Source organism: Prionailurus bengalensis, chromosome A1 (genome assembly GCF_016509475.1).
Source record: "Prionailurus bengalensis isolate Pbe53 chromosome A1, Fcat_Pben_1.1_paternal_pri, whole genome shotgun sequence".
NCBI lineage: Eukaryota > Metazoa > Chordata > Mammalia > Carnivora > Felidae > Prionailurus > Prionailurus bengalensis.
In genome coordinates, this window is record NC_057343.1 from 80,323,855 (window position 1) to 80,349,780 (window position 25,926).

Sequence of the window (25,926 nt, forward strand, 5' to 3'; positions counted from 1 at the left end):
TTACTAGAAAAAAAAAAACTCCTTTTAAAAGGTGGCTTCCTGCCACAGCAGCCCAGCACCGCGCAAGGACACAGGGTAGTGAGGACGCGTCCTTCCCCATCCCCTGGGTAGCTACGCTGTCTGCAACGCTGCTGGCCGGCCTCCTGCTGGGCTGGGCACCCCCCCCCTCGGACCCCCCCCCCCCCCGCCCTTCCAGTGGAGGCCTCAGCCTTTACCATCTCAGTCAACATGGGACAGCGGAGTGTCTGCTTCCTTGGGCAACACACCGACCGCATTTCATGCCGGATGGTGGCCTCTCGGCCACCACCGGCATCGTCATCCACCCCTCTTGTCCACTGCTGATACACAATTTCTGTGGCTGCAGCCTGCCCCCCACCCCACCATAGGAAGCCCCAGGCCGTCACTGCTGGCCATCTTCTAACAACATCTGGAAATCACTGGCTGAGATCAACATCTGTCTCTCCACATGGAAAAAATGACAACTTTACCTCTTCTAGATGAGCTTATTTGCCCTTAACGCACACACACACACACACACACACACACACACACACACACAGGTTTCCTCAGAAATCTTGCAGGCAATGTTTTCAATTCCATTTTGCAGGCGTCTGCACACCTGACTTTCAGTGTGTGACCCAGAGATGCGGGCAGAGGGCAGCTGGTGGGGTGTGGCGGGGGTGGGGGAGGGCAGGGTGCCGCAGCAAACCTACCAGGGGGGCCAAAGGGTCCCGTCTCTCCTTTCTGGCCAGGAGCACCGTCAAAACCGGGAACACCTGGAGGTCCAGGCAAGCCCACGGATCCTGTCACACCTGTGGGAAAGTGAAAGGAGCTGGTGACAAAGGCCTGGAGCACAGGCGGGTGCCACTTTGTCCTCCCTTGTGAAATGTCTCCGTAGCCTAAGGCCGGCAGCAGCAGTGACACTGTTCTCCCAGACAGCCTGGAGCCCCTCCTGTGAAGCCTTGTTGGCACCGGCCGCATCCAAACTGGCATTCGCAGGGCGCGGGCCCCACCGTCTAACCCAGACCGCGCGCCGCCCCCCCCCCCCCCAACCTGGCTGCTCACTGCTACCTTGTGGCACCTGGCTTTGGGAAAGGCAGTGATGTGGCAGGCAGGGAGGGCCTGCCTCCTGCTGGCCGGCCTCCTGCTGGGAGGCCAGTTTTGTGTTCTCAATCATCTTCCCCAGGCCGTGTTTCCACACCCCAAGTAATTCTTACGTGACAGACAGACCCGTGGACAGGTCTTTGATTCCATGTGGGCCTTTCTTCCCAGGAAGTTTAAAGTGAAATTTTCACGGATGCCTCCTCCTAAGTATAGAGTCTTCCTTCCCCTCTACCGTCCAGCCACCCCTCACCAGCAGCTCTTAAGACAGGGAGGGCTCAGCCCAACTAAGCAGCAAGTGCCAGGTTGGGTGTCTGGGGACCCCAAGCACGAGCACAGGCCACTGTCAAGGCCCATTCTCATGGTTCCAGATCAATGCCTCCAGCCACCTCTTGTCTTCCAGCTGAACAAGATGGTCTCTGTGCTACGGCCCATGTCTTTCCCGAGTGAGCACAGGTCCCTGGACGTTCCTCTGGCTTCTCCTGTATTTTGTTCTGGCTTCTGAGTTCCCTTTAGAAACTTCATTAGGTTTTGATATCCATTAAAGGAAATCAAGAAAGTCCTATTCAAATATACACCTGTACGGCCGTCACCCAGAGACCCTGGCTTGGGACACATTGGTGAGGAGCAGACCCTGCCCTGTGTCCTTCTGACCCCACGCCTCCCCTTTGCTATTTTCTTACCTTGCTGTCCTTTGGGGCCTGGTGGTCCCGGAAGCCCCTTCAGACCTGGAGGACCCTCTGGACCAGGGAGTCCTGGCTCTCCTTTGATGATGTTGTAGGGCCCTGGGGGGCCTGGGGGCCCGGGGAGGCCTGTGGGAATCAGGGGGGCCACTGGTCAATTCCACTGTCAACATTCGCTGGAGCAGATCCCAGCATGAAACGCAATCCAAACACATTTCTCAGAAGTCGCTCAGTATCAAAAACACATGTAATAGGTCTTCACGAGACGTACACGTATCTACGCCTTGCTACTGTTCAACATAAAGTCCCGAATCCTTGGGACTGACCGATGTTGGGGTCATTACTACAAACTGGGAGCTGGGTCCCGGAGCCCCTGACAACCGCGGGCCAGCAGGTGGGGCTCCATGCCTCCCAGGGATCCCTCCCCGACCCGGAGAGCTACAGCATGTGCAATTAGGTCTCATCTTATGCTTCTCTGAAATCTGCCTTATGGACATTATTAACCACAGTCGTCATCCCTCAGTGACGCAAAAACTTCATCCTTCTGCGCGACAGCTCCCGAAAGATGAGCGGCAGCGAAGAAGTGCGGAGGCTCTCAGTCAGCCCTGGCCCCCCTTTCTTCAGCCAGACATCGCCAGTCCTGTCCTGCCTTCCACACACTGTCCCCATGTCTTTCACTCCCCCATCGTACTTTTTAAATTTTTTTTAACATTTATTCATCTTTGAGAGACAGAGAGAGACAGAGCGTGAGTGGGGCAGGGGCAGAGAGAGAGGGAGACACAGAATCCGAGGCAGGCTCCACGCTCTGAGCTGTCAGCACAGAGCCTGACATGGGGCTCGAACCCACGAACCGTGAGATCATGACCTGAGCCCAAGTTGGACGCCCAACCGACTGAGCCACCCAGGTGCCCACCCATCGTACTTCTTAATGCACTCTGCTGGCTCAGTCTGTCTCTCGAAACATGATTTCAAAAATCATGGAACCCTAGAAACGTGGTCAGACCAGCAGAAACTGGAACTGGATGCCTGTCGTACTTAGACCATTTCCTCCCATCTCGGGAGGCGGTCTTGGGGGCCGGGAGTCGCCGCATGTGGGGGGGACAGACGGCGCAGAAGCCACAGAAGACTCTTTCTTGTGCAAAACTCCTTGCTGCCCAGCCCCCTTTCACACAGGCCCCACCTTAACCTGAGGACGCCAAGCAGAGCCTGTAGGACTGCGAGTCTTGAGTCTGTCGACCCTCCCTGGCTGGATTCACCAGCCTGACTTTTAAGATGCGTCGCTAATAAAATGCCGACTAGGGTAGCCTCACACAGCAGTCCTGACAAGCTACCAAAGAATTCTTAATCAGCTGCTTGCCACTGATACTCAAGCCGCTTCTCATGGGCAAAACCAAACCCTGATCCACGCGTTCACACCGTTGGCAAGGCCCCACCAGCCCAGCACATGCTCCTACCTTTGCTTCCAGGGAAGCCCTGGTCACCCGGATCGCCCTTAGCTCCCTGCAGGCCGGGGAGGCCTTTCTGACCTGGAAGAAAGAAGAACATTGTCTCTTCCCAGAACCCCCGAATCCCCAACGATACGCAAGCACGGGCGTATGCACGCACGTCCGCGTTCACGCATACACACACATGCAGGGAACGTATTTCCAATCAACTGTCAGAGAAGGAAAGAACATTCCTTCCAGTCAGCTATGTAAACTTTTTAATGACACTCTCCCCTCTAGAACCTGGAAGTCACATTTTTCCCAATGTGCAAACGTTCCCAAACCATAAAATGACCACAAAAAGCAGACAGGCACATGATCCTGCTGGGGTCACAGTTTGGATCACCCATGTCCCCAGATAGACCCCAAGACACCTGTAAGCTGGGAACTGGTTTTAGTCACCTGTCGTTCATATGTATCTGATTCAGCAGGAAAAGAGCAGTGCCTGGGAGCCGGGAGGCAGCCAGTACATGCTGGCTTAATACGTTATAAATCAGTGCCCCGAATCCATGATGTCTGACACACAAATGATCTACTGATTCTCTGTTCTTAATTTTTTTGAGTTTATTTATTAGAGGGAGAGAGACAGGGAGAGAGAGAATCTCAAGCAGGCTCCGCACTGTCAGCCCTGAGCCCAATGTGGGGTTCGATCCCACAAACTGTGAGATCACTACCTGAGCCGAGATCCAGAGTCGGACGCTTCACCGACTGAGTCCCCCAGGTGCCCCTGTAAACTGATTCTTTTTTTTTTATTTTTTTTATTTTTTTATTTTTTAATTTTTTTTTTTCAACATTTAATTATTTTTGGGACAAAGAGAGACAGAGCATGAACGGGGGAGGGGCAGAGAGAGAGGGAGACACAGAATCGGAAACAGGCTCCAGGCTCCGAGCCATCAGCCCAGAGCCCGACGCGGGGCTCGAACTCACGGACCGCGAGATCGTGACCTGGCTGAAGTCGGACGCTTAACCGACTGTGCCACCCAGGCGCCCCGTAAACTGATTCTTAATAAGAAAATCAGAGCGTCTTTACACAGCCATTCATAGGATGATACAAATCAGGCTGCCACACAGACACGGCATTTTTAACTCGAAGAAAACCCGATCTTGCGTTGTGACCCAGCTGGCCTATCGGTGTGAAAGTGCCAGCGGACAGGTTCTGTCTTCAAGCAGCACCTCCTTTACTGTCTTACCTTGAAATCCTGGAACTCCCGGAGGTCCTATGTCACCCTTAGAGCCTGTGAGTCCTGGAGAGCCACCGATTCCCTAGACACACACACAGAGCGTCAGCTGGGAGTCGCTAGGACACCGTAAGTCTCTCAAGTAGCCTGGAAGTCGGGAGGCTGGGGCAGCCCCTCAGTGTTCCCCAAGAGGCTCTGTGAACAAATGGGGCCTATGTGCAGCCGCAGTAGGAAGCTGGGAACTGGCACGTGCCGCTTCGCTCCCCTGTCCCCATCTGTCTGAGTGGTGACTTCCCAGAGCAGGTGCAAGGCCCGCGATCTGCCGCCCCTCCCCCACAGCACAGGGCCGAGAACAGATCTGGGACTTTCTGAACACTGTCGTGGCAACATGTCAATCTTTCAATGCCAAACTACCTTCTGGAAACTTTCCTCCAGACACTCAAGCGTAACAAAATTTCTTTAGAATTAGTTTAATATCTTATCTGAAAAGTGATTTTAAATGTGGAGAGAAAAAAACGAATACTAAGGAGGATTATTTTTAAGTTTACTTTTACTTGTTATGAGAGAGAGAGAGCATGCGAGCAGGGCAGGGGCAAAGACAGAGGGACAGAGAGAATCCCAAGGAGGCTTGCACTGTCAGTGGGGAGCCCGATGCAGGGCTCGAACTCATGAACTGTGAGATCATGACCTGAGCAGAACCAAGAGTCAGACCCTTAGCCAACTGAGCCACCCAGGCACCTCTACTTTTCTCTCTAATATAGCAACATTCATGTTTGGAAATGTATTCTCTCATTTTTCTGGCTATTTCAATACAATTCCTTCTCTAGCTCCTTTCTCAACATATAGTAAGTTGTACTGTTTCTCACATGTATTTGTGTCTCTGCTTTACCTTATTTAAAAAGGTGTCCTAACAAGGGGCACCTGGATGGCTCAGTCGGTTGAGCATCCAACTTTGGCCCAGGTCATGATCTTGCCATCTGTGAGTTCAAGCCCCACGTCAGGCTCTGTGCTGACAGCTCAGAGCCTGGAGCCTGCTTCAGATTCTGTGTCTCCCTCTCTCTCTGCCTCTCCCCCTCCCTCTCAAAAATAAAGATTTAAAAAAAAAGTGTCCTAACGAAAACACACACAAATATAGGTATGTATACACACACGCACACACATACACACGCGTCTATACATGCACATGGAAACAGACAGCCAGCCACTGACGGCACCAGAACTAGGGAGTGTATTTGTCACTGAGGCTTGCTGTCTTCATCAAGCGTGTAAACAGATTTTTTTTTAATTTTTTACTGTTTATTCAGTTTTGAGAGAGAGAGACAGAGCGTGAGCGGGGTAGGGGCAGAGAGAAAGGGAGACACAGAATCTGAAGCAGGCTCCAGGCTCCGAGCTGTCAGCACAGAGCCCAATGTGGGGCTCAAGCTCATGGACTGTGAGATCATGACCTGAGCTGAAGTCAGATGCCTAACCAACTGAGCCATCCAGGGGTCCCTAAACAGGTTTTTTAACCCAGGCACTGAGCGGTGATCCTGTGTGACATTCCCCTTTCACAGTCCTTGTAAAACTGCACAAGAAAGAACGTGGGAATAGCAGCTTACTACGATGTCAGGAAAGATAGCTGATGGCCAGCAAGGGGCAGGAGCCCTCTCCAGTCCTGGAGAGGATTTAGGACTGTGACACCCGTGGACAGGTGGACACACACACACACACACACACACACACACCGTGCTGTGATCCTGTTCACACACAAGACCGACAAACAGACAACTCACAGGCAGGCCCTGGAATCCTGGATCTCCCTTGGGTCCTGGAGCACCGGGAGCCCCTGGCCAGCCTGGGTTTCCTTTGTCACCTTTCAGTCCATCAAGCCCGGGGAGCCCTGGAGGCCCCATGGGTCCCGGAAGCCCTGACAGGAGACACAGAAGTGACAATCTGAGGTGAGAGGGTGATTTTATGGACAAATGTCTTGGGCTTGGCTGTCATCCCCGCTGCCCAGCTGTCCCCAACCAGGGGCAACAACAGTGGATCAGGCCGTGTGAGCACAGCAGAAACCCAGCAGGTCCTCAAAGGGACAACCTGCTCAACGGGCAGAAAATGTTGATATGAATGCGCTGGCCCGAGCGTCTAGTGCCGGGGTATTGTCTCACACAGTGCAGGGCACGCCAGAATGACCATGTTCCAAGCCACCACGGGTGGCTCTCATGCTCCAGTCTTTTCCAATAACGTCTAGTCTACCTGTAATCACTTGTCATATCTACCGTGTTCTTTCACAGAAAGGACACAGGCCTCCAGCGGAGGCCAAAACACAAGGGTCCCCAAATAGCGTAAGCAGTTTCAAGTTATAGGAAATGCTACAAACCTCTAAGTAAAAAAGTTCAATTGAAGGTTTAAGTATTTAAATCTCGTTTACACTCGTGTGTGTGTTTGTGCCTTCTGGTTCAGTCCCGACTCTGGCCCCGGTGAGACACCCTTACCTGGCAGGCCAGGCTGACCCTGTGCGCCCCGGTCTCCTTTAGGCCCCTCCACAGCGTGGCCCGGAGCTCCGGGTAAGCCCGGCTGTCCTTGTGGCCCCGGGGGACCCATGAATCCTTGCTCTCCTTTGGATCCGGGAATTCCTGGACTCCCGGCTTGTCCCGGGAAACCCACGTCGCCCTTTGAACCTAGACAACAAAACCAGTTTGAGATGGTGGGGAAGCACAGGGGAGAAGAGAAAGCCTGTACGTCGAGGAGGAGGGAGCTGGGCGAGGGGCAGGGGAAAACCAGAGCCGGGTGCCCTTTCCCCTCTTTATTGAGTGACACACGGGACGCCGACCATGGCTGACCTGGGGAAGAGTAAGCTTAGAGTATGAGAGCCACCTGTCATTCTTCATACTTTGTAAGGAAGTGTTCTGCCGAAAAGCCATTGGAATACAGGCTGAGAGGGGTCTGTGAGCACCTGCACTGCTAAATTAAGGGCTTGCTCCATCGACAGGTGAATGAATACACGAGTGATATTCTATCCACACCGTGGAACACTACTCAGCAAGAAATGGGAGGGAACTACTGGTATGAGCTCCAACACCCGTGAATCACAAACTAATTGTGCTGGGCCAATAAAGTCAGACTTAGAATAAAACAGGATCCTACTGATAGAAAATTCTAGAAAATGCAACCTAATCTCCAGTACCAGAAGACAGAGCAAAGGGTGGGGTTGAGGGATGATGGTGTTGGGGGGTGGGGTGGGAGGGCAGGACGGAAATGATTAGGCAGTCCAGGAAACTCTGGGGTAATAGGCATGTTCACTATCTTGAGTGTGGTGATGTTTTCACAGATTATACATATATCAAACCTTATCAAACACAGACATCAAATAGCACTCTATAAATGCATGTAGCTTACGGTATGTCAATGACAGAAATACGACGATACGCTACTTTTTGAAGTTTTCAAGGTAAGAACTTATAGGGAACAAAATTCCTCCATGTTTAGTTCCCAACATACCACCCAGACGTGACTAATAAAATACCAAACTTCCAGGATCATTTCAAGGTTATTAAGAAACAATAAGAAAGGAGGGAAATAGAGTCGTGGCCAAAAATGGTCATCGGGCCTCTCTTGTGACGCTTCCTTTGCTTTTTCAAAAGTACAACGTCACCAGATGCTGATCTGTCAGGGGCCAGGAGAAGGCGTGTGCCCCAGACCCAGCATCCTGTCACTGCTGCCCACTGCCTCCTCGCAACTGCCCAACCCACTCGGCCTGGGCCACGTGCGTCAGCGGCGAGTGGAAAGGAAGTACGCATGTAGCGAATGTTACCTTTCTCTCCTTTGGCCCCTGGGAACCCTGGGAATGCTCTTCCAGGCAGGCCTGTAAGACAAGGGTAAGAAGTCACATCCACATGTCCTCAAACAGTTGGTCCTCGAGTACAGCACAAAACCCTGTCGACTCTGCAACACCACCACGTAGAAATCAGCTCCTTGCACTCCTGAGTAAAATCTCGTTTCTGCAGTTGTTCTAAGAAGTCCTGGATGGGATGTGTATAATTTAGCACTTTTCTTAAATACTTTTCAGCACACGACCATTACGGCATTTCGTAGAAATGCTCTGTACAAATAAGTGCTGATTTTCTACCACCATCTAGACACTAACAAATCGGCTGTTCCCAGACGACTGTCCAGCTAACAACGTTCTCGAGGGAGGCAGGGAGAGCTGGTGGTATTGGGGACTGGGGGGCAGCAAACACCGGAAAGGCCAGAAACGTGAGTAAGGGGCTTGCAGGAGGATGAACATGGGGGGAAGGGAGGTATGGAGGCATTTTTATGAATTATTTTTTATGAGAAAATGAATGTTTGCAATAGAAACATAAGGGGTACAGAACGAAACAATGAACTTTTAGAAAGAGGCCAACCCTGGGGCGCCTGGGTGGCTCAGTCAGTTAAGCGTCCAACTCTTGACTTCGGCTCAGGTCACGATCTCAGGGTTGGGAGTTCGAGCCCCAAGTCGGGCTCTGTGCTGACAGTGCAGAGCCTGCTTGGGATTCTCTCTCTCCCTCTCTCTCTTTCCCTCCCCTGCTCTTTCTCTCAAAATTAATTAATTAAAAAAAAAAAAAGCAGGGGCCAGCCCTGCCCGCAGCAGATGCCCCAGGGCTCCTCTCCAGCGACACACCCACACCCACGCCCCTGCCTTAGGCTCACCCGTCTCAGACCGCAGGTGTCATTCTTGCTACACACAGGCATTACCGTGTACGTGGTTCTTGTCGTCAGAACCTGCAGCCCCCCACAAGGGATGGGAGCAGATCGGAGGGCAAGAATTGCTCCCAGGACCCTTTCTCTAAAGGGGGAAAAGCCAGGCAGAGGAGGGACAGCCTGGACGTTCTGTGTGTGTCTCACTCACCCCCGGGAGTCCAGGTGTTTTGGGTCAGGCCCGTCAGTACAGGACCTGCCCCTCTTCTTATCCAGGCCTCTCCCCTTGTCCACACGAGTGTATAAACAGCCATAAGGACACGTGGTACAGATACCACTTTGTGCCCAGCCCCGGTCACTCAGCGTGGACTGGAGATCTGAGTGATGCCGACCCTGGAGCGACGCCAACCCCTGAGCAATGCTGACCCCGGAGGAGCATTTATCTCGCTCTACAGGGAGCAGGAGCCACCATACCTGGTTCCCCCTTCTCTCCCGCCGACCCCGGGATTCCGTCACTGCCAGGCTCCCCTTTCTGGCCGGCTGGGCCCGCGGGGCCAGGTTTCCCAGGAAGACCTCGGAGAGAAGAGCCACATTAGTCAGGTCTGGACCCTGTCACGACAAGATGCTCATTCCCGACAGTTCCCCAGGGAGCCGTTACCCCGTGCATACCCGGCATCCTCGAGGAATGCACCTCAAACACAAACATGCTTCTAGAACCTACTGGAGCCGCAATGCAGCCAGTTCAGCAGCTCTGGTTCTGGCTCCTGACTGGGGGCCACATCTTACAAAGGCCCCATGAGCCCCCCTAGACTCTAGACTCGGTCTGTCCATCTAAAAAGTGGAGGGGTGTGCCAACCCGTGACACTCTGGGGTCCACGACTTGTCACCTTGAGGGAAACTCCCAGCTTCGGTGGCACCCGCCTCATCCCCACAGGCCCCCATGTGTCCTCTGTCTCCTGTGTCCTCAGGTCTCTACCTGCCTCTCCCTTGACACCGGGAATGCCAGCCGATCCTGGGAGGCCTCTGTCCCCTTTATCCCCAGGCAAGCCGGGGCTTCCTAGAGGAAGAAACAAGACAGCAGAATGCCATCAATTCGAGACTTTGTTGTCTTTGGACCCAAGCTCAGAAGGAGGCCCGGCTCACCTACCTGGATAGCCAACGCTCCCAGGGGATCCTTGGGGGCCAGGGGAGCCAGGGATCCCCGGGATCCCCACGCTTCCTTTCTCTCCCTTCTCTCCAGGACTTCCCGGAAATCCTGCAACCCCTTGATCTCCCTGTGGGCAGACATTGAACCCGTTAATTTCGTACCTGTCCCCGGGCACGTGTCTGTGGGCCCTTTCTGGATAACACTATACGGATTCCACGTCCTGCTTTCTAGCTAAGAATTAAAGTCCACGTCTGAAAACCGGGGATAAGTGGGAAGCCCAGAACAAGAGCCAATTCTGTTTCCTCTCCGCATATGTCTCCTCACCCTTCCCTTCCAGCCCTGGGCTGGCTGTCCCGCCTCTCAACAGTCTCCAGATTCTTGCCAAGGCAGGGGAGGTGCACAGAGGGGGCCAGAGGGACAATGTGCAGTAAATCAGGGGAGACCACTCTGAATCACTGAATGTGTGGAGACGCTCAGGTGGCCACAGGGGGCAGTGTCCACACAGGACATGGTTACCTTGTCGCCAGGCCGGCCTGGAATCCCAATGCCAGGGAGGCCTGCCTGCCCTTTCTCGCCCTTTGCGCCTTTCTCCCCAGGTAATCCAGGGACGCCCTGCGGGCCAGGGATCCCAGGCACGCCTTTTTCTCCGGGTGTTCCTGTAAACACACACAATTAACACCTGAGTGCGTGCTTGGCGGGTGCTAATATTAAACATGGAAAAGCGCCCTGACAGCCACCAAGAACGAGGTGGAACGTGTGTGCCTGCATTTATCGATCCCTTAGTCGCGCAGGCAGATGCCGTCACCCGCACATTAGTGCCATGTTAGGAAGTGACTCTCCTGTCTCTTAAAGACCATCATTCTACAAAGACAGAGCAGACATACGGTAACTCCTTGGCATATTTACGTTGGCAGTAGTATGAAAAATGACTTTCGTGTTCCTTATTCTACAATCAATTCCCGTTATCCCGAAGGATCAGACGGGTCATGCGGTGGGCCAAGGAAAGCAGATGCATACCTGGTTTCGTGAGGTATGCTGGCAGCCAAACCTGTTTACAAGCAGGTGTAGACAGCAAGCTAGATGTTTCTACATGTCAAATGGAGCGATACCGTGCCTCGTGCGTAGGGAGGGGGCCGGCTTCCTGCCTCGGCTCCCCTTTCCCTGTGGATTCGGAGCCGTGCTAGCCCAGACCCACCCGAGGCCGGAGCTCTCCACCTCTCTCCAGCCCCGTCACGGGAGTCGAGGCCAGGTCAGGATTGGGGCAGCAGAGCCCAGAGGACTCTTCTGGGCTGGTGCCAAAGGGCACTGGAGGCTGGCCTAGACGAGTGGGGAGCCAGACCACACCAGGGAGACGGTGGCCAGGTGGCCAGTCACTTGGAGGTGATCGAAAGGTGATGGTAGACAGCCCATGTTTTATTTGATTGAACTGTGATTATTTTTTTTTTTTTTTAGTAATGGTCACAGTGTCAGCCAAGTGCCATTGATCCCGAGGCAGGGGACCATACAGGACTGAAGATGTGCACTTGGGTAAAAAGTGCACATGCCTGGACTATGCCCTCGGGGAGACGCATGCCATCCTGCAGACCTGTCCCCGCCAGTGCGGGGACGGGACGTTCTGTTCTATAGAAAGAAGACCCCTTTTGTGAATCCAATGTACCTGGCAGGCCCATTCCACCAACCGATCCTTTGGGTCCAGGGAGCCCTGGAGCCCCCGGGGTCCCGCCGATGCCGGGGTCACCTTTAGGTCCTAGGAGAACAGAGGGAAAAGCCCAACAGGTTAATGCCTATGAAGAGTGCTGGGTGACATTCCCTTAGCGTGAGCTCCTGGCGCATACTGGGCTTGAACTTCACTCCGTACCTGGCTGCCCAGGATGCCCTGCCTGGCCGTCCTTTCCTGGCATTCCCGGGGTTCCAGGGTCTCCCCGGGATCCTTTATCACCAGTTGGTCCAATTTGTCCTGAAGGTCACAGAAAAGAATCATGATGACCACATCCACCTAAAAGACAACCTTGCAGAAACACAGGCTGGTCTGACGTTGCTGGTGCACCACTGAAGAGCTGGTCAGACAGGTGGACGTGCCTTCGCTTCGTCCGCTCACCTTTTTCTCCTTGGTCTCCCTTCTGACCCTTCATGCTGCCCATGTCCACCTTATCCATGGACCCAGGCTTGCCAGGGAGACCCACATCTCCTTTGTCACCCTTGAAGCCGGGGTCTCCCCTAGGCCCCGAGGAGCCCGGGAAGCCGTGGTCCCCTGCAAAGGGAAGAGAAGGCGCCTGGTGAGACACAGCGGTGACAAGGCCTGGCCCTCCTTCTGGCGGGCAGAGCCGCCAATGAAGAAGGAAGGCAGCATTGCCAGGCAAGCGTCTGAGCTACTGGAAGGATCTGGGCCCTGGGTAAATGAACGGTAAAGCCCAGTTTTTAGAATTCATTATTTGCGAATAACTCAAACATGCATGTGACTCTGCTTATTATTAGTTTAAATAATTCACATCTCCCCTCTTTCCTAAGAAGCTTTATCTCACCTGTTCACAGTGCCTCTCAATTCTATACAAAATAAGAAAATGGGGAGTTTTCTTACTCTACTAAACAAAAGACCCTTTTTATGTCTCACAAAGTCTATTTCTTTAAAAACATATTTTGGGGCCAATTTCAAATAACCAGATAAGAAATAAAAATTAAGGCCTGTATATTTGCCCCTGTTGCTAACGTGATTCTAAGGACTCCGTGCCAGTGACCTTGCATGACGGGAGATCCCACTGGCTCTAAAAAGAGCAAACACCTCAACCGTGCAGGTGAAGGAGCATCTGGAAACCGGTCTTCTCTCTGGTTGGGGCAGAGCACAGCCCCTGCCCCCACAGGCACGGGCATGGGCACAGGCACCGTGAGCTCCTACTGGAAGAGGGGTCTCCCCGACCCTTGCTTCACCTTCTTCTTTCCTCTGCCTCTTGGTACGAAATAGCACCTTCAACCCTTCCAGAGCTTCCAACAGACAGAGAGACACAGACACAAGACGGGCTCTTCTGGAGTGACCAGCCCCTACCTTTTTCTCCGGGCAATCCTGGCACTCCCGCCGGGCCTGGCGAGCCGGGCTGCCCCGGGGTCCCCATGACACCCATCTCTCCCTTGGGACCTGCGGCAGACGAGGGGCTGTGAATGCAGACTGCAGATGCAGGGAGTCGGGGACAGACAGGGGCAGGCGTTTACAAGCCGCTCACCTGGAATGCCGGGAAGGCCAGGCGTGCCCTGCTGTCCGGGAAGACCGGGGAGCCCAGACTGCCCTGTCAGGCCGGGCAGCCCTGGGGACCCTTTGTCTCCTTTGGGGCCCGGCATGTCGAGGCCTGGAAATCCGGGGAAGCCCTTCTCTCCCTTCAGTCCAGGAGGGCCTACAGCGGGTGGAGAGCAGGAGCGGTGAGCAGGGGGCTCCGCGGTACGCCCTTCTGTGTCCCGCCATCCCTTTCTGCAGGCGGCACGTGAGTGTGTGGTCCACCCTAGGGGGCTGGGAAACTCCCACCGTCTCGGGCAGCCGTGTCGGGAGCCATGGGGGAGCCACGGGGGAGCCACGGGGGAGCCACACGAGCACTGTCCCAGACCGAGCCCTCCCTCCTGCCAAGCCCCTTCCCCCTCCCCGGGCCCTCCCCAGTGTCCACACCCAAGACCAGCTGCTTTTCAGTTGTGTTCCCGGCTACACTCGTGGGCCCCCAGCACCTTCTCCCTTCTGGAACTAGTTACCGAAGACCAGGGCGGCTCCAGGACCAGTTAGTATACGTTACCCACAACTACCAACCCCCCACGGAAAGGTAAGGTGGAGACACCAGTCATTCTGAATTAAAGGAAAATGTCATTGAATACACACGAAGTGGGGCTGGGTGGGGGGGTGCTCTCTGGCACGTAAACCAAGCTCAGGGAGAGGAAAAGAAAGATCTCCACAAACTCTGGTTAAGGGGGCAATCAGACCAGTCTCCCCAAAACAGAATCCTCTCCCCCCTTTATTCACTAGGGGGCTCTAGTCCCCACTTCACTCAGGCTCCCGAGCCGGCCCCTTCCCCTTGGGGAGCGGGATGTGGGGAAGGGATAATCACCTAAGGACCCTGGTGGTCCCTGTCCTCCAGGGGGGCCCATCGCTCCAGGTGGGCCTATCCCGGGAACTCCAGGGGCTCCCTTGGGACCTTGTAATCCAGGTGGTCCTGGGTCACCTGGATGGGAAGAAATTGTAAATGAACCGCACACAGACCATACGACCCACCCCCACAATCAGCCACAACAACACAGGACCGTAAGCTCTAACCGTCTGCGATTTTCATCATTCTTTCAACAAACGCAGAGAACCTAACAGGTGCCCCGTGGACACCAAACCAACAGGCCCAGCCTCCACCACAGGACTCCACCACAGTCCACATTTGTCTGGAAGAAGTTACCTCTGATTCCCTGGAGGCCTGGGGGGCCGATAACACCATGCTCTCCCGGAACGCCTGGTCCCCCGATGTTTCCCTTCTCCCCAGGTGTGCCAGGGATGCCGGGAAGCCCAGGCAACCCTTTGAGTCCAGGCAGACCGATGCCAGGCTCTCCCTGGAAATTCCAGAAACACAGAGAAGCCGGTTCAGCAGGAGAGGCTGGGATTCCATCCGGCCAACGGCATAAGTGCAGACGGTCGGTAAGAAGCTGTCCAACCTCCAGCCTACGAAGCCTTCACGCACCCATCCCCCTTCCAATGTCAATACAAATCGGAGATGGTTCGTTTTTATTACTGTTATTTTATGAAGGAAGAAAATCAAGGCTCCCCACGGCTGAACGCCTTCCAGGTCACAGAGGGAGGATTCCCACCCGGGTCCCCGGCCCTCCACTCTGCTTTGTGTCTGTGAGGAGTGGAGTCCAAGTGATGGACAAAATGCCCAATGTGCTTTGTGAGCGGCTAACAGACAGCTTCCTACGAGGTGGCAATGTTCCAGGATGGGACCAGGACACCATTTATTGAGATTTTTGTCTCAGTGAAGGCTTTCACCTCAAATTAAACACGGAAAGGATGTCATGAATCTAAGGGCTTTGATAAATGCAGATGATTGACGACGAAGGAAGTACCCTGAAGGCCCGAGGAACACTATGTCACTGGGCCCCCCTGTTGTCCACCGTGGCCACAACCTCCAGAGGAAGTGGCCACTGGAGGTTCTTCCACGCGTCCCAGCAGCAAATTCACAAAACAGAAGGAAGTGAATCTAAGGGACTTTTGAAAAAGCACAATACTTTAAATCATGAGCCAAATCCTTATCCCAATTCCATTTGCATTTACTAACTCATGAGCCTCACGTGTGCGAAGCGACCCGCAGGGCACCACCACGGACTAGTGTTTCACGAGTGCATCTAGTGCAGTTTATGAGGGGAAGCCGCATCAGCCACACAGATGGAGTGGGACACCGTGAGATCAGGTGTGTTTGAAGAGAGCGCTCCCCTGGGGTCACTGAGACACAGCTGCCTCCGTCGCCCGGTCCCCCACGGCCTCTGCCTGCCTGTGCACCCCTACCCAATCCCCACGGCCTCTGCCCACCCTCCTAACAGAAAAGGAACAGGCCAGGCCAGCTCTTTTGTTGGCAAGGTGAAATTGGTCAGCTATGCTCAATGAGCAGAATTTCAAGTATTAGCAAGTGGCAGAGGGATGTCTGAGGCCAGGAGAGTCCTTAAGTCCCTCGAGCCCAGGGGTCCCCAACCGGGGCCATGTTTCCCCTGGTGACATCTGATAATGTCCAGAGAGACAGTTCTGGTTGTCACAACTGGGGGCGGATGTGGGGTGCTCCTTCAGTATCTGTGGGCAGCGGCCAAGGGGGAGGTGGCTAAAGAGCCCACGATGTCCGGGGCAGCCCCCGCCACGAAGAATTACTGGACCAGAATATCAGTAAAGCTAGACCCTCCTGGGTTGCCATCACGCCTTTCAGGACAGTGGCCTTCATGCGGCTTTGTCCTGTCGCTCACAATAAGACCCGCACTGTACGCTGAGATACAGTTCACACTCAGGCAAGAGCACACTCACAGAGCCGAAACGTACGGCTCTCCCCCAAACATCAACCGCCACACACAGTGTGCTTATTTTCTATTCCGCACGCCACATTTTATGTGTCTGATGAACAGCAAGGACGGGGAAAGAGCAATCCGGGGAATGCTCAGTACCCACCTTTTGGCCAGGCACACCCGGGTTGCCAGGCAAGCCATTAAATCCTGGGCGGCCTGGGCTCCCGGGAGGTCCCACATCTCCAGGCAGACCATCGACACCTGTTTTGAAGAGTCAACACTCACTACTGTCATAATGCTGGTCCCCACTTTCTTCACTGCCCTGACACTCGCTCATATGCCCCCGAACTGGCTGGACTGACCAACGAGGAGCCCTTCCGAGGAGCTTCTAAGAGGAGCCTGAGGCCACCCCAGCCACGGGGTGGGGCACCAGCCTGCACCAGCCAGAGCGGCTTGGGCGCCATGGACCGCAGGCCCGTGCCTGCCGCCTCTCCCCGACCCTCCCCTCCTCCTTTCCTCGCTAACCTCGGTTTCTCCGCCTGCCCCACCCCCAAGGGCACAAGCAGCCTAGGGTGGCATCTGGCTCCACTGTCCCCAGCACAGCGAAGGTAGGGGCCGCCTTGCAGGAGAGGCCCACCCACACCTCCCAGAGCAGACGCGCGTTTCCGCGGGACTTCTGATTCCGGGACACGGTCCAGTTTGAGCAGCCCCGCTGGGGACCACTGCTTCTCAAGCCACTGGAGGCCACACCACCGGAGGTGCGTGGGGCATCGGAGGCTGTCTGGGTCCCAACCCTAGAGGGTCTGGTGGGCTAAGGGCTATCCCGGGGCTCTACTGTGCACAAAGTCTATCCCGCGGGATGCGGAGGGTCCCGACGCTCGGGGATTTGTAAGTGTGCGGAAGCAGGTGCTGTGGGGCGGTTGTAACTGGGGAGCTGGACACACGGTGCACCTAACTGCCCACCAGCATCTGCATCTCCAAACCACTTCGTGCAAGTGGGCAGAGAGCCTCCGATTGGGAGACCTTACCACTAAATTCTGCCTGTCATGATGGTGAGATGGGGCTCACTGGGAACAGGGTTCATGGACAGGCAGAAGGTCGAGGCACTGTCCCTGTGACCTTGAGGGTGGCTGAGAGCCTCTGGCCTTCAAGCCTGACACAGGTCACTGTGTATGTGTGCGTGTGTGTGTGCATGCATGTGCAAATGTGAGTACATGTGCGTGCATGTATATGTGTGCGCACATGTGCATGCGAGTGTGTATACGTGTGGGTGGGTGTGCATGTATGTGCACATGTGAGTGTGTGTGTGTACATGTGCACATGCATGTGTGCATGTTTGTGTGCGTGTGTATATGTGTGGGCACATGTGCGTGTGTGCGTGCATACACACGTGTGTGTATACATGTGGGTGGGTGTGCATGTGCACATGTGAGTGTGCATGCATGTGTATACGTGTGGGCATGCGTGCGCATGCATGTGTGTACGTGCACATGAGAGAGTGTGTGTTCATGTGTGTGCACATGTCAGTGTGTGTGTACGTGTGCACATGTATGTGTGTATATATGTGGGCACGTGTGCGTGTGTGCGTGCATGCACATGCGTGTGTGTGTATACGTGTGGGTGTGTGTGCATGTGTGCATGTGTGTGTACGTGTGGGCACGTGTGCGCATGCATGTGTGTACATGCACATGAGAGTGTGTGTTCGTGTGGGCACGAGTGTGTGCGTGCGTATATACATGTGGGCACACGTGCGCATGTATGTGTGTGCACATGTGCATGCGTGTGCGTGTGTGACGCAGCTCCCAGACGAGTGTGAAGGCCTGTAACCCTGACAGTGGGTGTGATGCACGCAGAGCCTCTGGACAAGAAGCTGGGGGCCTGGAGAGCTCTTTCCATGAGGTTCTGCACACATGGCCAGTAAAACAGGGGACAGGATGCCGGCCCAAATGGGAAAGAGGTGCCCCTCGCTGCTTACAGTGCCTGCTCAGTCCACACCAAGGTGTATGATGGCAGGTGCCCCCACCAGGGCCTGCCTGCAGGGTTGACACACCCAGGACTTTGTCCTTCTCACCACCTCACAGATTTCAGAAAGAAATGCTGCTTCTGAAATGCCAGTCCTGTGGGGATCCAGGCTCCGTGCTGTGGGGGCCTCCTCCCATTCCCCAGCACCCTTCCCGGAGACCCAAACCCAGCCCAGCACAGTGCCATTGCTCTGTGTACCTCTTGCACTGATGAGGAGAGTGCCCCCAACACCCCAAAGAGCTTCTGTCAGCTCCCCGGGCATCGGCTGGGCCCCTAAGGTCCCAGCCCCTCCTGACCAACACCCGCAGTGTGGAGGCACCACGTCACCCAGCGCCCTGGTGGGTGGATTCACCGCCCTCCAGACTTTCACAATCTTCCCTTAATGGCACGTCGCTACCTCAAGTAGTGTGTTTATATCCCTCACCTCTTTCTCTCCTAAAATTTACGTGCAAACCAACGGAAAGACCACAGCCCTCGGTGCCGACAGCTGGGCCTGTGTGGGCCATGAGTAGAGCTATGGGCCCACTCCGGGTGGGGCTTGTCCTCTGGGTTTACCTTTGGGGCCAGGAGGCCCTGGAAATCCAATTCCGGGCTGGCCAACAGCACCCTTCTCTCCCGGGAGGCCTGGCCTTCCCGGCGTTCCAGGAAAACCTCGGTCACCTGTCGTGAGCAAAACCAACCATCAGGGTGAGAAAAACATGTCAATGTCCCAACTGTATCTCCAGACAAACTAGGACACTAAATGTACCTTGGGGTCCTTGGAAACCCGGGGACCCCGGAAGCCCTTGTGCTCCGGGGGGACCAGGTAGGGGCACAACTTGTCCAGCTTCACCCTTGGGACCTGAGGAAAGAGCACAGACACTGAGTGAGAGCGACCATCCTGTCTTGAGTGAGGACTCTGGGTGACAGCCTGCATCCTGTCCCGAGCAAGGACAGTGAGAGCCCGCATCCCATCCTGAGCGAGGACAGTGACAGTCTACATCCTGTCCTGAGTGAGGACAGTGAGAGCCCGCATCCTGTCCTGAGCACACTTTGTACCTACAGAGAAGCCCCATGTGGATCCCTCCACTTCCTCTCTCTACTTTTCTAGAATCTTTCACAGCGAGCTCTTCCTGTTTTCCCCAAAATTTACATCCAGAAGAACCTAGATACCTGACACATGAATTCTCTAAGAGTCCAAAGTAAGGGTCACAAAACTAGAAAACGAGGTGAGATGACCATGGGTAATTTGTTAATTAGCCTGACTCAAAGCCAAAACACTTCACTGTTCAATTTATCAGACAAAACCAATTCTAAGCTGCTTTGAAGCCGACCTCAGTTCTGCTCGTCTAGTGGTAAATGACCTCTAGGACATGCTAACTGGGCGATCCGGCATGATCTGGAACACTGCAGCCAGGCAGCTGTGAGCTGTGTGAATGGTACAGGCACTGGTGCCTCAGAGATCCACTGGGGGTCAGGGCTCAGCTGCTCGGAAAGCACCACGGGGTCACCTCCAAGGACACCGCGTGGACTCCTCACACGCCCTATCGGAATTTAAGACATACAGGGCCTCCCAGGCACAGCCACCACATTCTTTAGCTAAAGGCTCTGGGAAATGCCAGCCGACTGACTCCAACACATATCTGCCATCAGTCCCACCCTGGGAATAAGCCTTTAATGTCACCAGAGTAAACAGGGCTCTGGCAGATCAAAGAAGCCTGGGTTTCAACCCCAAAGCTGACCGGGTCTGGATGGAACCCTGCAGAATGTGGACAGCTGACCAACAGCGCCATCAACACCTCCTTCAGGAACCTTCCTTCCCTCACTGCCGGGACGCGTCTGTGGCTGCCCCAGATGGTTTCTCTGATGCTAGTTTCTGGCCACGAAGAGTCTGATTCCCTTTTACAACTCTGCAAGTTTCCAGACCCTGCAAGCTCAAAGAGCACTTGAGATGCTGACCGCGGAGTCAGGGGCTATGGCTACGGGGAAACGGATCAGACGTCCCTTTACCACGATTGGGGGGTCTTCCCAGGTCAAAATCTCTCTGCCCCCAAAGGAGTCACAAAAGAAACATTTCTGGGATGCTTGCTACACAAAGAACAACTATCAAGGGCACCGTAGCCCGCTGCTAGGTACCCCTCCACCACACGAGAATGATGGTAAGATACACGTTAGGCCACTTGCACTTCCAGCAAAGACAGGCTGACGTTTCCATGCTGGAGACCTTGCGCATCTTAACACTACGACTTCAGGAAGTAATAGCTCCCGATGGGATAGAACTGAAAGAACTTGGGCTGGATATATGGCTTGTGACGGAATCAGCAGATTGGTGAGTGCGAGGGCCACCCGGTCATCCGCCCGTGTCAGTGGCTTCACTTTGTGTGTCTCAGCTGCCTGCAGTCAACCGGGGCCCGGGACCAGATGACGCAGCACAGAAGGTCTGCGCACACGCCTGCATCACTCACCCCTCGCCACGGGCATTTTGTCCTGTCCCGTCGTCACAAGATGAGGGGTTGAGTACAGGACAAGGAGGTACATTGAGGGAGAAACACATTCACACAATGTTTAGAACGCTGTATGTTTCTAACTGTTCTATTTCACTATGAGGTACCATTGGTGATCTCTTACTGGGCCTGGGTTACAGGTGAAACTGGGCCACACGTCTGTGTGTACAGGAGAAACACAGCATACGTGGGGTTTCAGGCGTCCAGGGGGTTCAGGGGTATCAGGGGTCCTGGGGAGGGGGCGCCCGTTGTGAAATCTCTCCTGCCTAGTTCTTGTTTTGGTCCATTTGACTATCCAGTAACTACGTTGTTCAAGGTTGACTAGTCACACAGTTTGAACCACCTGAAGTCCTTTTGTTCATCTTTACAACTTTCGTGATGTTTCTTAGTCACACCCTCCTCCTTCTCTCCCCTGTGCCCAAGCCGTCCCTGGCCTCTCCTCTTCTTAGTCCAGGGTTTTCTAGGGAATGACGGGAGTATGCCGTCTCTACGCTCAATCAAGTTCTACTAGGCACTCCCGGGAGCCCGGGGTGTGCAAGGCCTGAGCCACCCCTTCTCCCCATTCGTCCCTGGGAACACGTGGGGCATGAGGATGGGGGGAGAACACCCGTGGGAAACCCTCACATCGGCCTCACTCCGTGCATGCTGCCAAGCCCCGGACACTGAGCTCCGGGAGGGCAGGGTCACGCCTGTCCATCTACCACACTCTCTCCGCTCAGCGCAGCGCTCACACAGAATACGTAGGGAAGCAGGCTCACGTTGACATCACTTCCACACAAAAGGCCAACTTCAACTGGAAGGCACCATGTACTTATTGTAGGAAAAATCACCCGCGAAGTCAAATTCTTTACAGTCAGATTCTACACGTCACCCAGCCTGGCCCATCTTCTACGTGACGGTACGGCCACGTGACGGAAGGGCTCGGGCTACGTCCACCTCCTGGAAGAACCGACACCCGACTCCCAAGCCCTGTGCTCTGTGCGACCTCGGGCCTCACCTGGCTGGCCTGGGGGTCCAGGGTTCCCTGGAAAACCCACTTGTCCTTTGTCACCAACGGGGCCGATGGGGCCAAACCCTGGAGGCCCAGGAGGGCCGATGTCGCCACGACTGCCAGGGAATCCAACTCCTCCGGGGGGGCCACGTTCTCCTTTCAACCCTACTGAACCCTGACCGGCAGAGAGAAAAAGACACGCTATCAGCAGACATCCCAATACACGTTCATGTCACATTTTCCACCGTCTTTGGTAAATAAGTACCAGGGGTTAGCTGGCTCCTGCTATTTATTTACTCCCACCCTCCGACAAGGGTCATCTGGCAGTTAATAAATGACCCTGGCTTTCTTGTCCAGGCTGGGCACTCGCCCTCCCACCCCACACAAGGATACATTTCAAAGACTGAAGTATTTGTATCTGGAACTGACCTTTCAAGGATATCTCGCACCCCGCTAACTTGAAACGCCACCTCCCACCTGACACCCGGAATCCGACACACAGACGTCTCTCTGGCGGCCCGAAACACGTCAGGAGACGCCTATGCATGGTCACCCCTCCACCCCAGCCAACAGCATCAATGCCGACGTTCACACCTGTCAGTTTCTACATGAGCCGCTGAATTAGTTCATGGGTAACAACGACCCATCCAAACAAAAATACGTAGACATGATTCAAATAACTCATTCCTGCGTTCTCTGCAGACCTGCTTCTAATGTGCGTTTCCCAAGGCTGGAGATGAACATACCGGGGAGCCTTTGGGGCCGGGCAGACCCGGGTGGCCGTCTCTCCCCGGAGTGCCTGCTCTGCCCGGCATCCCGGGCTGGCCTGGGAAGCCCGGGTCCCCTTTGTCTCCTTTGAGCCGTGCGTCGAAGTAAATCTCGCCAGGCTCTCCCTTGGCTCCGGGCTGGCCCATCAGCCCTGGCACACCTTGCGGTCCCTGCAAGCACAAAGCAAAGGCGTCTGTCCACAGAGTGACCCAGCACGAGCGGGGTTCAGTCCACAGTGATATCAAGAAGCCACCTCCCCGAAAAATGGTCACCTATTTCAGCTCCTTCATTCCGCAGCAGCCAACAGCTCTGTGACAAAGCCCTGATCTGACCTCGCTTCCTGTGCTCCTCTTGAAAACGCCTGGCAAAAACTCTGTACTAAGTATCCCGCACAGAGACTAGGTTAGGGCGGGGGAGGGGGGAGTGGTGCCCACGTTGTAGAGCAGGCCCCAGATAACCTGCCTGTGCTTACAACTGTTGACGTTCACACGAACATTCTAGCGACTGTCGGAAGCTGCTGAGTGCGGGGCGTCCTAGGCCCAGGAACTGGAGGAGGGCTTCTGGGTGCAGACAGGACAGACAACAAGGAGAGCAAAGTCTGGGTGTGAGCACGGGCCAGTTCCATCACTGTCATTGTGAGCAGTCAGCAGAACAGAAGGGACTTTCCCAAGAGACACAGCCTAGCACATTCCCCAGTTCCTGGAAAGTTAAATCAAGGAACGCCCACATCCACAGATGGTCTTTCCTCTGGCCGCTCTGAGAACCGGGGCTCACAAGGTTTCAAATCATCATCTCAAGTGTTTGTTCCCTCAGGCCTGAGAAAGAAAGCCCTTCAGCCTCCCTGCCCGACTTGGCGGAATTTAGACTCTGGGGACAATTCATTTCACTTGAATTCCTTCTCACCACTCCCTCGGAAATGGCTCTTGGATGTACGCAAATCACACGCACACAGAAAGAAAGGAAGGGGCCAGGACCTAAATTCATACAATCTCTAGGTTTTAAAGCGGGTACCATCGATCGTGTGCCCACCATGGGTCACGGCCCTCGGCACGTCACTCCCGACTCTTCATCCAACTGCGCAGGGCAGAGACTGAAAGCACATAGCAGGTGAGGGACGAACACGCAGAGCACTTTGGCAGGGGGGTGTAGAAAACTCATTATTTAGTTAAAAGGGGTTGTGGTATTTTGGAGCACTTTCCCCCCAGGGAACATTAGCTCCTGTGGATCCTCAAGTCCCAGCTACACCGAGACTCCTCTGTGGAGCCCTTCCTGACGAGTGTCCTGTGTTTCCATGGTACAGAGCTCGGTCCTCATTACAGAAACTGCTCTGCTTTGTTAAGAACGCGCGTCTGCACACCTTTCTCTCCCATCCGTCTTTCAGGGCATGGAGGGCAGGCGTAAGGCTAACTTCGTGTCCTGAATGTCTGCAGCTAGGGGGGGATTGGAGGAAGGGGGAGAAGACCTAGCAATATTCACCAGTAAAAAATGAACACCAGTGTAAGAAATCACCACCGGTGTAGATTTTTCTCAACCTGGAAAGATCAGTGTTCCTTTACGGTGAAGATTCACAGCCTAGGAATACAGTTTTCTGTAAGCACAGGGCGAGGAAATATAATTCTTTATCTTCATAATGGTGACCTCGCCAGCTATCCTTCAAGGAAGAAATCTTGATTCTTTTTTGAAAGGTGACATTTTGATCTGAGGACACCTCATGTGGTTTCCCTGCCCCGGAACATCTCAATCCTAGGCGATTCAAAGGTCTTTGGATCCACATCTCTTGAGAGAAGTGACGAGGAATCAAACACTGCCTTGAAAACTTGGCATTGGCTCCGTAAATTAGAGAAGATCCAGCGGCTACACAGGCTGCTTCTAAAGAGCACAACTCCTTTCAAGAGACCGTCCCGATGACCGCGAAAGCCGCTCAGGTCCCCATCAGGAGCCAGCCTGTCCCTCGGTCCCCAAATCAAACACTCGGCTTGCAAAAGGACATGTCACAGAAATGCTACCTAAATCAAATAGGAAGCCAGAGCATTTCATCTCTTGTCATTATCACCTGCTTGCCGGGATGCTCTGCTGGTTTCTGGACACCTCCACCAGCCCCCAGACACATTTGAAATAAGAGGACCCCATCTGTGAGCCAGGTAAGCCATGGAGTCACGGGACGGCTTCAAATCAAAGGAAAATTACTACCTTCTCGATTAAACTGTTTACCCATAAAACAATTTTTAGAAACCTCTGGCATCTGCAGAAAGAAAGGAGCTCGGAGTTCCCAATGGGGAAGGCGTGGGGATTAGAAGTTCCGTCGTACGGTCTCTTTATTTTCTTCTTCATGAGGACTTGTCCTCAACTGTCCTTCTCCCTTCTTCCTCTTGTCCCGTTTTTGTTAGATTGGGGGCTGGGGGGCTGGTGTCTGCATGGGGTTTCAGGCAGAGTCAAGGCAGGAAGTTTCCAGGAAGGCCAAGTAGATAAGGACCCTGTCCAGAGGTTAAAAGCATCCTCTTCTGCTTCTTCAAAGCTCTTCTGTCTTTGATCCCCACCAGAGCCATGGCTTCCCAGTTATGGGAACTTCTAATTTATTTAGAAATATTTTAAACAGTTGCGACTTCTAACTCAGCTCCCCAGGCACCAGGGACGTTCTGGAAGCAGAATCCCAAGATCTAACTTCAAAAGGAGAAAACGCATCGCTCAATCCCAGCTGCTTCATGGCTATGTCAACGCCCACTTCTGTCCTGACCTGCTATCATAAAAGCTGCCGGCGACATCCTTAAAGATTGCAAAGTTAAAGAGCTACCTCAAAGAAGGATAACGCTGAAGATTTGACTTTGACAGAAGAAGAAAGAGAGGAAAAATGGAAAAAAAGTCATGAAAGGAAGTGGAGAAACTCATTAATGCTTGCAAAGCTTAGAGGAACAAAGAAAATATGAGAATGACGCCTTCAGGTTTAAACGCTTTAGAGACAGAGCGGACCACGTGCACCAAAAGCGCCCTTCAGTGTCTGAGATGATGACCGCTCCCTTCAATGGCTTCTTTTTAAACAAATGAGAAAAGTTTAGGAGCTGATTTTCATTTAACTGAAAGATTGCACATCGACATAAGAGAGGCATCTCATTTTCAGACGCGGGAAAGCACCCCCACGGTAGATACAGGCGACAGGAATTTTCCGAACAACACCTCTGGGAGACGAAGAATGAAAATGTTCCAAACTCCTCGAAGGAAACAGGCCAGTGCTCGTCTCTCCACGGAAACTGCCCGTGCTGAACTTACGGCGCGTTTTTAAGTTACTGCTGTGACGGGCAATGCTCGCGCAGAAGGTCGGCGGCCGACCTCAGGAGCGCGGCTGCTTGGAGGGGCCCCTGTGGTACCCCGGGTCTCGAGAGTCCCCAGAGACCCTGTGGGGAGGTGACACACAGCAG

At 54.0% G+C, this 25,926-nt stretch overlaps 1 protein-coding gene across 1 annotated transcript in view; it reads right to left on the reverse strand.

Moving 5' to 3' along the window:
- COL4A1 (collagen type IV alpha 1 chain) overlaps nucleotides 1-25,926 on the reverse strand; it is a 156,634-nt gene that overhangs the window by 12,016 nt on the left and 118,692 nt on the right. Inside the window, exons 25-47 of the mRNA XM_043575013.1 lie at nucleotides 22,492-22,683; nucleotides 21,752-21,920; nucleotides 19,020-19,112; nucleotides 18,827-18,931; nucleotides 16,413-16,510; nucleotides 14,668-14,818; nucleotides 14,332-14,445; nucleotides 13,468-13,635; nucleotides 13,293-13,382; nucleotides 12,351-12,503; nucleotides 12,111-12,209; nucleotides 11,910-11,999; nucleotides 10,769-10,908; nucleotides 10,253-10,379; nucleotides 10,082-10,162; nucleotides 9,580-9,678; nucleotides 8,240-8,290; nucleotides 6,921-7,106; nucleotides 6,219-6,352; nucleotides 4,459-4,531; nucleotides 3,239-3,310; nucleotides 1,785-1,913; nucleotides 714-812 (exon numbers count right to left, since the gene is read on the reverse strand). Coding sequence (XP_043430948.1) covers nucleotides 714-812; nucleotides 1,785-1,913; nucleotides 3,239-3,310; nucleotides 4,459-4,531; nucleotides 6,219-6,352; nucleotides 6,921-7,106; nucleotides 8,240-8,290; nucleotides 9,580-9,678; nucleotides 10,082-10,162; nucleotides 10,253-10,379; nucleotides 10,769-10,908; nucleotides 11,910-11,999; nucleotides 12,111-12,209; nucleotides 12,351-12,503; nucleotides 13,293-13,382; nucleotides 13,468-13,635; nucleotides 14,332-14,445; nucleotides 14,668-14,818; nucleotides 16,413-16,510; nucleotides 18,827-18,931; nucleotides 19,020-19,112; nucleotides 21,752-21,920; nucleotides 22,492-22,683 — 2,713 coding nt within the window. The remainder of the gene's footprint in view (nucleotides 1-713; nucleotides 813-1,784; nucleotides 1,914-3,238; nucleotides 3,311-4,458; nucleotides 4,532-6,218; nucleotides 6,353-6,920; nucleotides 7,107-8,239; nucleotides 8,291-9,579; nucleotides 9,679-10,081; nucleotides 10,163-10,252; nucleotides 10,380-10,768; nucleotides 10,909-11,909; nucleotides 12,000-12,110; nucleotides 12,210-12,350; nucleotides 12,504-13,292; nucleotides 13,383-13,467; nucleotides 13,636-14,331; nucleotides 14,446-14,667; nucleotides 14,819-16,412; nucleotides 16,511-18,826; nucleotides 18,932-19,019; nucleotides 19,113-21,751; nucleotides 21,921-22,491; nucleotides 22,684-25,926) is intronic.